General features: G+C 52.0%; 5 protein-coding genes across 5 annotated transcripts; 4 read left to right on the forward strand and 1 right to left on the reverse strand.

The window, feature by feature from the left end:
• Positions 1–73: 73 nt before the first annotated feature.
• BDW74DRAFT_19058 (uncharacterized protein) lies at positions 74–3,609 on the forward strand. Its single transcript, XM_073732152.1, has 5 exons — positions 74–2,082; positions 2,130–2,415; positions 2,472–2,653; positions 2,705–2,912; positions 2,966–3,609. The coding sequence occupies exons 1-5, from the start codon at positions 404–406 to the stop codon at positions 3,413–3,415; spliced, it is 2,805 nt and encodes a 934-aa protein (XP_073583827.1). The 5' UTR covers positions 74–403; the 3' UTR covers positions 3,416–3,609.
• On the reverse strand, positions 3,448–3,791 carry BDW74DRAFT_178111 (uncharacterized protein; the record flags this gene model as incomplete). The annotated part of the gene is made up of 4 exons (XM_073729121.1): positions 3,448–3,463; positions 3,519–3,529; positions 3,592–3,639; positions 3,693–3,791. 4 exons carry the CDS (start codon positions 3,789–3,791, stop codon positions 3,448–3,450), a joined length of 174 nt encoding a protein of 57 aa, XP_073583828.1.
• A 549-nt stretch (positions 3,792–4,340) lies between these two features.
• Positions 4,341–6,967, forward strand: BDW74DRAFT_19060 (uncharacterized protein). Its single transcript, XM_073732153.1, has 8 exons — positions 4,341–4,712; positions 4,820–5,058; positions 5,108–5,264; positions 5,318–5,408; positions 5,457–5,486; positions 5,536–5,596; positions 5,641–6,586; positions 6,636–6,967. Exons 1-8 carry the CDS (start codon positions 4,443–4,445, stop codon positions 6,771–6,773), a joined length of 1,932 nt encoding a protein of 643 aa, XP_073583829.1. The 5' UTR covers positions 4,341–4,442; the 3' UTR covers positions 6,774–6,967.
• Positions 6,892–8,651, forward strand: BDW74DRAFT_19125 (aromatic ring-hydroxylating oxygenase subunit alpha). Its single transcript, XM_073732154.1, has one exon. The coding sequence runs from the start codon at positions 7,161–7,163 to the stop codon at positions 8,391–8,393; it is 1,233 nt and encodes a 410-aa protein (XP_073583830.1). The 5' UTR covers positions 6,892–7,160; the 3' UTR covers positions 8,394–8,651.
• A 568-nt stretch (positions 8,652–9,219) lies between these two features.
• On the forward strand, positions 9,220–11,385 carry BDW74DRAFT_185216 (putative acyl-CoA dehydrogenase; the record flags this gene model as incomplete). The annotated part of the gene is made up of 4 exons (XM_073731000.1): positions 9,220–9,331; positions 9,392–9,605; positions 9,711–9,773; positions 9,861–11,385. The coding sequence occupies 4 exons, from the start codon at positions 9,220–9,222 to the stop codon at positions 11,383–11,385; spliced, it is 1,914 nt and encodes a 637-aa protein (XP_073583831.1).
• Positions 11,386–11,506: the final 121 nt, after the last annotated feature.

Consider the following 11,506-nt stretch of genomic DNA (forward strand, 5'->3'; position numbering starts at 1 on the left):
ACGTCAGGTGACCATTGGGCATTCTCCCTTCTGTTAGATCGCTGGAACTTCGCCGACCAGGGTCTCAATCATCGCTCAATAAATTCTTTTGAAATGCAGTGTACTCCTTCTACTATCATGTCATCTTACGCTCACTCTTGTTACCTATGTTACAAGGAGGTGTGGAGGACATTCGATGCGCCTTCCAAACACAAGCACGACACGAAAAAGCAAAGCAAAGCGAGCGCGCAAAATCGCCCGACTCTTTTGAATCTGGACGGTCGCCCGCAGCGAATCGTTTGCGACGCGTGAAAAGTGTCAGCGTGTGACCTCGATGTAGGTAGGTACCTACTCAGCCTCAGCCTCGTCGTGAACACTGCAACCTCCGTCGTCATTTTAATAATCGACCAGAAACCATACGACTATGGCATCATACGCGTACGATAGCCTACATACGGAGATATATAACGAGGTATACTCGCATCTGGAGAGGAAGGACCGGGAATCTCTTCGTTTTGCGCCCGTAAGAACGGCTGAGCTGGTCTTGCACGCAGACAAACTTCGGCGGTTCTTTTGCAGCTTGCTCGAACCGGAACGTACGACACTGGACCAGTTTAATGCTACCGAGGACGAGCTTGTTGAAAGGGTGAAGCAACGTCGTCTTCATCGATTTATTATTGTGCTGATTATCGCTGGGTGCTGTGTGAGGTCCGCTAGGATTGCCATTGCGGCTCTCCTTGCCGGAGATGACTCCGCGCTTAGAAGAAATGGAACCCCAAAAATCTCCTTGCCCGCAAGCAGGGAGGACCTTACAGCGCTGTTTGGTGCGGACGAGGTCGACGCCGATAAGTTTCTGGGAAAACAAGCGTACTTCTGTCCCATCATCATCAACCGCCGGACGGAAATGAGGTTCGATGCAACAGACCACCTCCGACTTCCCTATTTGGATGAGCAGACGATGGGAAAAGGCTTCTTTGGGCAGGTGTTCAAGGTCAAAATAGCGAAGGGCCATCTATACGACCCTATTCACGGAAGTGCGAATCTGGACCCGATGGAAGTGGCTCGCAAAGACTACCAAGTCAGTAACGAATTTGATCCGGCGGCAGAGCGCGAGATAATGGAGATGATCCATGCGAGTTCTGCGTGGGAGTGCCCGAATATTCTCCGAAACATGGGAAGCCTCGCCTTCGGTCCAAAATCATACAGCCTTTTCATGCCTCTTGCAATATGCGACCTCCGAGCATATATGATGGATCACCATCAATCGCGCCCAAACAGCATCGCGGAGAAAATGGATATCATTCGTTGTGCCGTGGGTCTCGCCGGCGGCCTCCACTTTCTTCACCATGAAATGAAGACGCCGAAAATGGAGCAGCTCGTCTGCTATCACATGGATCTCAAGCCCAGCAACATCTTGATCTTCAGCGAGCCTGGAAGAGATGGCAAGATCCGCAACATTTGGAGAATCAGTGACTTTGGCATGTCATGCATGAAGATTCGGCGCTCCAAGGGTGGCTTTGAAGCGGAAAGAAACGTCAACCGATGGTTTATACGTCGCTCGGAGCCGGATACAAAGGACGCATCCATTTCCGGAACCCTGAATCGAAGAGCGGAAGGCACCTACCTTGCCCCAGAGGCGGATTCTTCTGATCGCGTGATGAAGTCTAACAGCGATGTTTGGTCCCTTGGTTGTGTTCTAAGCGTTCTGTTCGCGTATATGGAGGATGGAAGGGAGGGAGTGATTCAATATGCGGACGATCGCCTCCGATGCAACGAAGCCGGCGCTTCCGACAAATTTGCTGTCCGCGGGTTCAGAGGCACAAAGCCCAATCCGGCAATTAGCAAGATACATGGCTATCTCATCAAGCGAGCGAGTGGACGTAGCGGCCGTGAAGGGGATATAGTGGATGACTCACTATCCTATATCGAGAAGCATGTTTTGCAGATCGACCAGTCCAAGCGTAGAGATGCGAACGACGTCGCAGGAATGCTTGAGACAGCTTTCAAAGGATATGACAAACTAGCAGAAGATCATCACAGCAGTTTGCTGAAGGGACTTACAGAGTCGAGAGGCGATCGCGTCCGCCAGAAGATCCTGGCAAAGTAAGCATCTCTTTTTTGCGTCAAAGGACAATAGCTGACCGAGAAAGAATACCGCGCAGGGACCCAGATACACATTCAACAATTGTAGATCAATGGTATCTATCGGAAGCTGAGGCCTTCAAGGGCTGCCAGATATCTCCAGATTGTTCGTTTGTTGTGTACTGGACTGACCACAAGATTTTGCTTTATGATGCACAGTCGCTTGGCTCTGTGAAGGGAGATAGTGTCTCATGCGTTGGGCAGTTCACACTGAGAAGGGAGAATTGCTTCTGGGATAGTATCCGCTTGACAGAAAAGTATTTGGTCGCTTCCACAACGCAGGCTACATTTAATGTGAGTCGTCCTCTGTCCTATACAACGCGGTCGCTGACAAGAACCACCTTTAAAAGTGCGTTGTCTTCGGCCTTCAAAAGCAACGCAGCCTCGATAGTTATTATCAAGTCGAGCTACCACAGCCAGCAATACGAAAAATCGCGATATCCCCTAATAGTTCTACACTGGCATGTGTTGTGAAGGCCAGTGACGACGAGCGCAAGCCCGGATCCCTCCTGCTCTTTCGTCTTACGGGAACGTATGTTCTTTCTTCGAGCACTTTTTGTCTCTATCACTGACACGTTCTCAGTGATCAAGTATCGTCCTCGGAGAGATGGTGGAAGAGTACGCTAAAGTGGCCAGCTGGTCACATTGCGAGGCTTTTCTTTAGCACTGCCGAAGACGTTTATCTCGTTGTCCGACCGCAACTCACTCTTCCAAGCACCGACCACAAAGTGTACGTTGTTCATATCAATATCACTACGAAGGACATGCATTGCCTGCCTATTGAACCCAGGGTAAGATATATCTCTATGCAGCCTAGATATCCGGCGGCTGACAAAGGACTAAGGGTTTAGATAGCAGTAGCACCGCGCGGCTTTTTACCACCTTGGCCCCCTTCCACAACAGACCGACCAAGTGCGCCGTTGTTACGCGAGAGAAGCAATTGCACATACAGGATCTAGCGGCTGATGATACTACATCACATATTCGCAAGGATATCAAACATTATCGAGTCCTCAAATTGATGATGGGTTCCCAAGACGACAAGCTGTATGCAGTCGTTCGCCACCCGTTCAATTATAAGATGCTGTTGGTGGAGCTGACTGTACCCCGGTCAAACGAAGACGAAGTCTGCTTTAAGGAACTGACAACCCTTCCGGATCTGATAGAAGACGACCAATTTACAGAAAGACTCCGCGACGCGACCGATGGAAAGTGCATTCTTCTCGCATCGCTGGTTGGCGCCGGTCGCCGCGCCATCCACAGAGTTGTGTTTGACGAAGTCGCAGCAAACTAAAGCCATTCGCGTATCCCTCACCGTGTGATATTTCATTCCTGAATTGTGCTGGGGGCGAACTGGGTTAGCATGGCCCTGTCAAAAGAAGCTGGGACAGGCACACTCAAGCTCGTCCTGTTGCGGAGAAATGATCAGCGGCCTTCTCTAACGAAAAGTGTCTTGTACATTCGGCGTACCTCTGTCACCAGTCTTGGGACGATAAATATCCATTCCTCCTCTTTCATCTGAGGTACGTGTTAGCAGGAGATGAGATGGAAAGAGGCATACAACTGCATACCCTGATGTTGAAGTCGCTGGCGTCTGGGAACAAAGTCTCGAGAAGCAGCCTAAGACGCCACCGGCGAATGTATCGATTGCTGACGTTTTGTTCGGGCATGGCTTACTGACCTATGCTTTTCGCGAAAAGCTTACCTTCAAGATGGTGGAGTCTGGTTTAGCGGGAGCAATAAAATACTTCAGAAGCACAAATAGCCCCGGAACGTGTTTATTGTGGCGTCCGGGCGATAAAGGCAACCCGTGCAATAGAGCCTCCTTGGGTCTCCTGCTCCTCGTGGCCATCTTTCTGACATGCATATTCCACGTCACCAGGCGGTACGAGTTACAGAGTACGGAGTACACCACATGGCGATGGAAAAAGTAAAGATGAATGGCGCTCATGTTATTGGCTAGGACTCAAAAGACAGGGCGGCACTGCCCTCTCACCCGATTTTAATCACCTGAGTGGAAGGATTGGCCTTATCAGATGTCCAATGGGCGCAAGCCATTCCCTGTCTGGCTAGAACCTTGTCAATACGAGCGGCTGAAACACCCCCTCTTCTCTGAGCAGACTCGGCGTTGGCTGGCGTGGATGCCCGGGCTCATGAATGTTTTCGCCATCAATCTCCCCAGCAGACTCTCGCCGAAGTCGTGGCGTCTGGGAACCGTTTGCCTAGAATCAATATTCTGCTATATGTCAGACCCGCCTGCTTCGTGGAATGACATCCTTCGCCCTTCCTGACAAATGCCCGACCGCACGTAAACACAAAATATGCAGGTCCACCAGACAACGGAACTGCCGGACTGGATTCCTGAGTGGTACCCACGACCTTCCCTTGCAGCAGACAGCGTGAGGTCAGATGTCATCCATAACCCCAGGTTGACCTCTCACACCTCTCATGATCAACCGCCCTTGAGTGGTGTGTCCAGCGAGAATCTTCATGACACCGACCAGTTTAAGATCAGGCAAGCGAAGACACTCTATGTCTCACCAAATGCGAATAGAACGGTGAAGCGGAAGCTCAAAGGGATACACATCTTCGTAAGTTCCACCCCTTGCATTCGACGCCCCCGGTGGCTGCGCAACCCACACAACTCGTGCCAACCACGTGGTTGACGTGTAAGTCTCCACTAACTAACCGACGATAGATGATTACGGTAAACGGTACGCTGGGAACTGGGTTATACTGGCGCGGCGGCCAGATTCTTGAGCTTGCCGGCCCGCTGGCGGCCGTCCTTTCCTTCCTGTTGATCGGACTTTTGTCATTCGCCGTCATGCAATGCATTACCGAGATGTTGTGCATATGGCCAATTCCCGGAGCACTGTCGGTGTACGTCAGTGAGTTTGTGGATCAGGAACTTGGAATCGCCGTTGGAATCGCATATTGGTATGTATTCCGGAGCTTAACGCATGGTTGTTGACTGACATTTTAGCAGGTTCACGTACTCAGTGAGCTTCGGCGCGCTTGTAGCCACTCTCGCTGCGGAAGTTGATTTTTGGACTGGGGCCGATGGTAGTAAAGCCCTCGATGGTGTTGTGGTCTACTTCTTGGTCCCACTGATATTGGTCTTGGTGAATGCCACGGGCATCGAGGTATGTGCGTTACGCCTCTTGACGCTCGCGTAATAGAGCTGACCTTGTCCAAGGTATATGGGTCACTTGAGGTAGCTACCGGGGCTATAAAGATAGCCTGTCTTGGAGTGATCATCGTCGCCCTGATTGCAATCAACGCAGGTGGTAAGACGTCGTTGTCGACAAGTCAAAACCTTTGACTGACATGCATAGCGGGCGCGAACGATTACATCGGTACAAAATGTGCGTCTTCTTTCATTCCATTGACCCTGGGCCCTACTGAAAGTTGTAGACTGGACTCACCCCGTAGTATTTGACTACGATGCTGCCAACAATTGGGGAATCGCGTTTCTGTGAGCCACCTGCTTCGCATTACACGTCTCCGCTAATCTAGTAGGATGTGTCTATCGATCGCGACCTTTGCATATGTGGGGGTTGAAATCGTCGCGGCGTCGGCGCTCGAGTCAGCGCCAGACACGCGCAAGCGAGGGAACGATGACGCAAATTCGGAGGATATGCCACGCCAGGATACGCAAATCGGAGGCACGGTCAAGTTCTCTTCGATATACTTCTCGCTACTAGCCACCCTGGCTTACACAATCAGCGGACTACTCGTCTCGTTCGACATACCTTGGACCCGCTGCAGCCTTCCTCGTCTCAGCTGGATAGATGTAACACGAGATTGTGTTCCTGCTGCACCTGGTGTTCAGACCGATACTGCCTCGGCGTTCGTGGCGATTGCTGCTGAGTCTAGGATACCGCATCTGCATAACGTCTTCAACGCTTTTCTCGTCTTTACCTGCGTCACCTGCGCGAGCACAAACCTATACGTTGCTTCGAGGGCGCTCTTCGGCCTGACTAGCAGGCTGGACGGGGGGAGAGGCCAGCGTTGGTATATTCGACTCATGGCTTTCCTTGGCCGAACAAATTCGCGCAAGGTCCCTATACGGGCCATGGTATTCAGCGCGCTTGCGTTTGTCTGGGTCCCATTCCTCCAATTGCGCGGCGGCACAACAACCGCGACTCCCATTGGCATGTTTGTTGAAATTCTTGCTCAGATGGGCAGTGTCCCGGTCATTGTTGTCTGGGCGTGCGAGGCGCTTGCGTTTATTCGATATTACCATTGCATCAGCAGTCATCGCACCGTTATTGAGCGACAGCAGCTTCCGCTCGTTCGCCGATTCTCTGAAGTCGACGACAACGACTACCCCTACCGCGGGAGACTTCAGCCGTATCTTGCTTATATTGCACTCGCAGGCTGTCTGTTCGTTTTGATCGTTGCCAACGGAGCAGCGCTGTGGGGTGGCTTCTATAAGTTCCCTTTTCTGTCCTCATATCTCTTTGTATGTCGACTCTCCATTTCGCCTACCAAATACTGACGGATTGTTCCAGATTCTAGTCTTTATTGGTGTGTGGATTCTGCTCAAGCTTGTCAGAGGCGGAAATTGGACCTGGGTCGACTTATCAAATCCCGATAAAGTCGTGCGGAAACTGCGCAAGTTGCACGATATTCGTCTAGCGGCAGCATGACGCTCCATAGACTGGATTTTCGAGTATTGATGACGGCCGATGAGCACCTTTCTCAGCACCGGTATGGTCTGTATGGTATGTGTGATAATGAACGTTGTGACGCGAGACAGAATACAAGTTGCGCTGTGTCCGCTTTCAACCAGGTACGCTGATTTGGAGTAGATCTATGAGGCGATATGCGTTTGTAATATCTTTCCTTCCATCTTCCCCAGATATCGATATCGCCTTCTGCTTATCGCGTTCAGATTAGATAGAGGCGCCCCCATCCTTGTGTCTTTACTCCAACCCCCACTTGAGAGCTTCTCTGGCTATTTGATCCATGAACTGCTCAACTCGCCATCCTGCGTTGGCTCAACTATCAACCTAGATCATAATCTACCGGCCGAAATGTGGCGACTATTCGGCTACCACTCAGAGAAGGAACAACCTCCTCGAAGCATTCCAGCATCATGGTACCGCTCCGAAGCCATGTACCAGCTCGAGCGGCGGGCCATCTTCTCCAAGCGCTGGATACTCTTGACGCACGCCAATCGATTCACAAAAGCAGGCGACTACCTCTCCTTCACAATCGCCGACTTCTCGTTCTTCCTCGTCCGCGACCGGGACGGCAACATCAACGGCTTCCACAACATCTGCCGCCACCGCGCATATCCCGTCGTTCAAGGCCGCGAGGGCACAGCATCGATCCTGACATGCCGATATCATGGCTGGTCCTACGGGCTAAAGGGGAACCTCGCCAAAGCGCCCCGCTTCGAAACAGTCCCGGACTTCGATAAAGCGTCCAACAGCCTCCTCCCCATCCACGTCCACGTCGACGCCGTAGGCTTCGTCTGGGTAAATCTGCAAGCCGGCGAACCCGACATCAAATGGCGCGACGAGTTTGGCACCGTCGACACCGAAGACCGGATGCAGAAGTTCGATTTTGCCGCCGACTACACCTTCGACCACTCGTGGGAAATGGACGTCGACAGCAACTGGAAACTCCAGATCGAGAACTACAACGAGTGCTACCACTGCGCCACATCCCATCCTCTCATCTCCGGCGTCACCGACCTCCCCAAGTACCGCGTTGAACCTAATAGCAACGCACGGTACATGGAACACCACATCGTGAACAAGGGGAGCATCGACGCGCAGTTCCAACGCGCAATTACATTCTTCTTCCCTGGGACCAGTGTCACGGTCACAAACAAATTCTTTTACATCCAGCGCATGATCCCGGTGACAGCGACGACGTCCAAGATCGAGAATGAGGTGTTCCGACATAAGGATGCGAGCGATGAGGAGTTTGACACGATCATGAAGTTCTATCGGCAGGTCCTTGATGAGGATCGGGAGCTTTGTGAGGGTGTTCAGAGGAGTCTAAGAACCGGGGTATTTGTTAACGGCGAACTGCACCCTGATAAGGAGAAGGGGCCGATAAGGTTCCAGGAGAGTTTGAGGAGCATGCTTGTTGAGCATCAACGGGCTGAAGAGAAGGCGGGAGAGGAGATTTGGCCTGCTGTTCCGAAGGGTATAGCGAATGATGCGAAGGTTGGTGAGGAGGTTAGATTTTGTGAGAAGTTGGATCGCGCGGCTTGTCCAGGGGTCGGGCCGCGCGCGAAGGATCTTGCTTGGTAGAGGAGAGGATGGACGACGATAGGAATTATTGAATGAATGAGTTATGAGTTATGATCTGTTCAGGACGTTTTTATACAAGCGCGGGTACGGCCCTGGGCTGAGCTGGCTGCGTAGGGCACCGAGTATAGCGCCCCCGGGGGATGTTCCAAGGTTCAGGGTGTTAAGTTCGCATCATCACCAGGTCACGCACGAATCGTCTAATCCATTGTGCTTATTACTCGAGTACACAATAGAAGCAATGTTTTAATCTTGCCAAGATCCCCGCAATCCCCAGATCGCTTCTACCCAGCCTGATCGAAGGAATCGTAGATCGGTGCTTTGACTTAAGGCTTCCTACTATAGGTCGGGATAAGCATTGGCAATAGCTATACACAGAGTTCAGCTCGGCTAAGGTTTCCAATTCAATTTCGCTACGTACTGTACCTCTCGATGCCTTGGGGGAGATCATGTGGGTATTGTCTTCATTCATGACCCTGGACGAATCCTGCTAGACACCAACCCTCGAAATCAGGCAATCATGTCATCAGCTGCAAAGGGTACATTGAGAAGTCTACGAACAATGGTCACAAGAAAGGTCAAGCCACGAGGTCCCAGATTTCGATTACCGTAGCTTCCCCATAATATCTTTCATCGCTGGGTATGGAGTACCTCGGTTCATCCTCTCCTCCCCTCAGTCCCCGAGGCTCATCTACGAGCTCTTGAGGACCATGTTTTTACTTCTTCCCGATGTCTTCTCCCCTTTTGCCGGTATCAGACTTACATTATACCGCTCTATTGTTCTTTGAAGGGTTTCTGGATCTTTCCCGCGACTGATTACCCAAAAGCCATGGCACCCCCTCCACTATCCCCCGCAACGGCTACCACCGGCCACTTCACGAGACCCGCGCCATTGACTAACACCCACACCTCTGATTCAGCGTTGCAGAGGCTTCTCAAATGTACTTTCCTCCCATACCTTCCTGAACACTTCTAGGTGCACTAACATCTCAAGTATGTAGGGTACATCCCCCAACACCTCGACTCCCTGACACCGGAGCTCACACGCCTCGGCGACGAAGCACTCTCACCAAGAATTACGGAATGGTGTGCCGACGCGGAACGGAACCAACCATACGTCAAGGGTTATAATGTCTGGGGCGAGCGGTATCCCGTTGATCGGTTGGTTACGAGTGAGGGGTGGAAGAGGTTGGGGGCTTGGGGGCAGCAAAATGGGTGAGTTTGTCCCCTTTGCTCATTCTACGTACGAGATTGCGGTATCATGTTCCGTTGAAAGGGGCGTGTGAGTTGTCGAGATGGCTGACCAACTACGCTTGCCAGTGTCGTCGCCCTAGGCTATGAGGATACATACGGGAACGGAAGGAGGATGGCGCAGTATGCTGTGTAAGTTCTCCCATTTTCCCTGCCTTCATCGTCCTGGAATTGCAGCCCCTTCACAATCAAGTAAGAGCAGATTCTGACCGTGTACAGGAACTACATAACATCCTCCTCCTCAGCCCTAACCTCCTGCCCAGCAAGCATGACCGACGGCGCAGCCCTAATCATCTCCGCCGAGATAGCACGCAAGAACCTCCCAGACACGCACGCGTTCAAAACCACCCTCCGACATCTCCTTTCCCGCGGTCCCGACACCTGGACATCAGGGCAGTGGATGACGGAACGCGCCGGTGGCAGCGACGTCCAGAATACAGAGACTTGGGCTGTGTACTCGCCTCTCCCGGCATCATCGTTACGGAACGCAGATGGTTCCTTGGGTCTCGACGAGGGAGATTACGTGGTCAACGGGTTCAAATTCTTCTCCTCGGCTACAGACGCAAACGTCGCTCTGCTCCTTGCGAAGACGGCCCCGTCCGGAAAGCTGAGCTTGTTCCTTGCGCCCCTCCGACGAACAATCGTTGATGCAGACGGATCAAAGCAAGAAATAAGCAACGGCGTCCACATCCACCGACTAAAGAACAAACTCGGTACGAAAGAACTCCCCACCGCAGAACTTGAGCTGAAGGGTATGCGCGCGCACCTCGTTGGAGAGCTGGACAAGGGCGTGGCGACCATCGCCCCGCTGCTAAATATCACGCGCACGCATACATTCATCGGGAGTCTTGCCGCGTGGCGTCGCGCTCTAGACATTGCAAAGACGTTTTCTAAGACGAGAACTACAGTGGGGGAACCGTTGTGGCTTATACCCATGCACCTACGTCTGGTAGCTGAGCTTGAGGGTCGGCATCGGGGGGCTATGGAGTTGGCGTTTTTTACTGTTGCTGTTATGGGTGTCGTCGAGAACCACAATGCCTCTACCACTCAAAGTGTCGCTCACCTTCCAAAACCAGGTGTTGAAGCAACAACACTCTTCCGAGTCCTAACAGCCACTTCAAAAGCCGTAATCTCGAAAATGGCAGTCTCCGCTATACAAGACTGTCAAGAGACCATGGGGGGCGTGGGGTACATGGATGAGCCCGATGAGCCCGAGTTCAACATCTCGCGAATCCTAAGAGATACACTGGTGAACTGTATCTGGGAGGGGACGAGTAATGTGCTCGCGAGCGAGTGCGTGAGGTTCTTGCTCAAGGGAGAGAACTTCGGTGTTCTGGCGGGGTGGGTTGAGAGGGTGTTAGGGTTACTTGATACCGGTGATATAGGGGATACATTGAGGGGAGCTTGGAAAGCATTCAAGGACCGCTTTATCGCTCTACGCGCCTCACATGCGCTCGCGGTTGGGGATGGGAGGAGAGTGATGTTCACTCTTGCCCGGATACTCTCTGGGATATTGCTTGCCCTTGACGCACAGCGCGACGGGGATGCAGTGGCGAGGGAGATTGCACGACGCTGGGTGAGTGGTGAGCTGGGGGTTGGAGACACGGTCTGGCGCGACATTGTGTTTCAAGATCCTAAGTCAGCGAGTGAGATATCTGGGGAGACACTGCGCTGGGACTGCCGGATTGCATGGGGAGTTGAGTTGCCGAGGGTTGTGGGTGGGCATCGGAGTGTGAAGCTGTAGTCCGGTTAATCATTGGCCATTGCAAATATGAATAGAAAGTTTGTTTTGATTTGGATATACAGAATAGTTCCCTGGCAGCCTGGCTTCAAGAAATTAATATATATTTCTTCCTTTTTTACTT

Source organism: Aspergillus multicolor, assembly GCF_047715735.1.
Source record: "Aspergillus multicolor strain CBS 133.54 unplaced genomic scaffold BDW74scaffold_12, whole genome shotgun sequence".
NCBI classification, from domain to species: domain Eukaryota; kingdom Fungi; phylum Ascomycota; class Eurotiomycetes; order Eurotiales; family Aspergillaceae; genus Aspergillus; species Aspergillus multicolor.

What these genes read in the sequence shown, in the direction of transcription:
- BDW74DRAFT_19058 (XM_073732152.1), top strand. Translation starts at nt 404, where the DNA reads ATGGCATCATACGCGTACGATAGCCTACATACGGAGATATATAACGAG. An exon ending in CAACGCAGGCTACATTTAAT is followed by an intron (nt 2,416 to 2,471) that starts GTGAGTCGTCCT and finishes CACCTTTAAAAG; the next exon opens with TGCGTTGTCTTCGGCCTTCA. An exon ending in GCCTGCCTATTGAACCCAGG is followed by an intron (nt 2,913 to 2,965) that starts GTAAGATATATC and finishes CAAAGGACTAAG; the next exon opens with GGTTTAGATAGCAGTAGCAC.
- BDW74DRAFT_19060 (XM_073732153.1), top strand. Translation starts at nt 4,443, where the DNA reads ATGCAGGTCCACCAGACAACGGAACTGCCGGACTGGATTCCTGAGTGG. An exon ending in TCAAAGGGATACACATCTTC is followed by an intron (nt 4,713 to 4,819) that starts GTAAGTTCCACC and finishes AACCGACGATAG; the next exon opens with ATGATTACGGTAAACGGTAC. An exon ending in TTCTGTCCTCATATCTCTTT is followed by an intron (nt 6,587 to 6,635) that starts GTATGTCGACTC and finishes GGATTGTTCCAG; the next exon opens with ATTCTAGTCTTTATTGGTGT.
- BDW74DRAFT_19125 (XM_073732154.1), top strand. Translation starts at nt 7,161, where the DNA reads ATGTGGCGACTATTCGGCTACCACTCAGAGAAGGAACAACCTCCTCGA.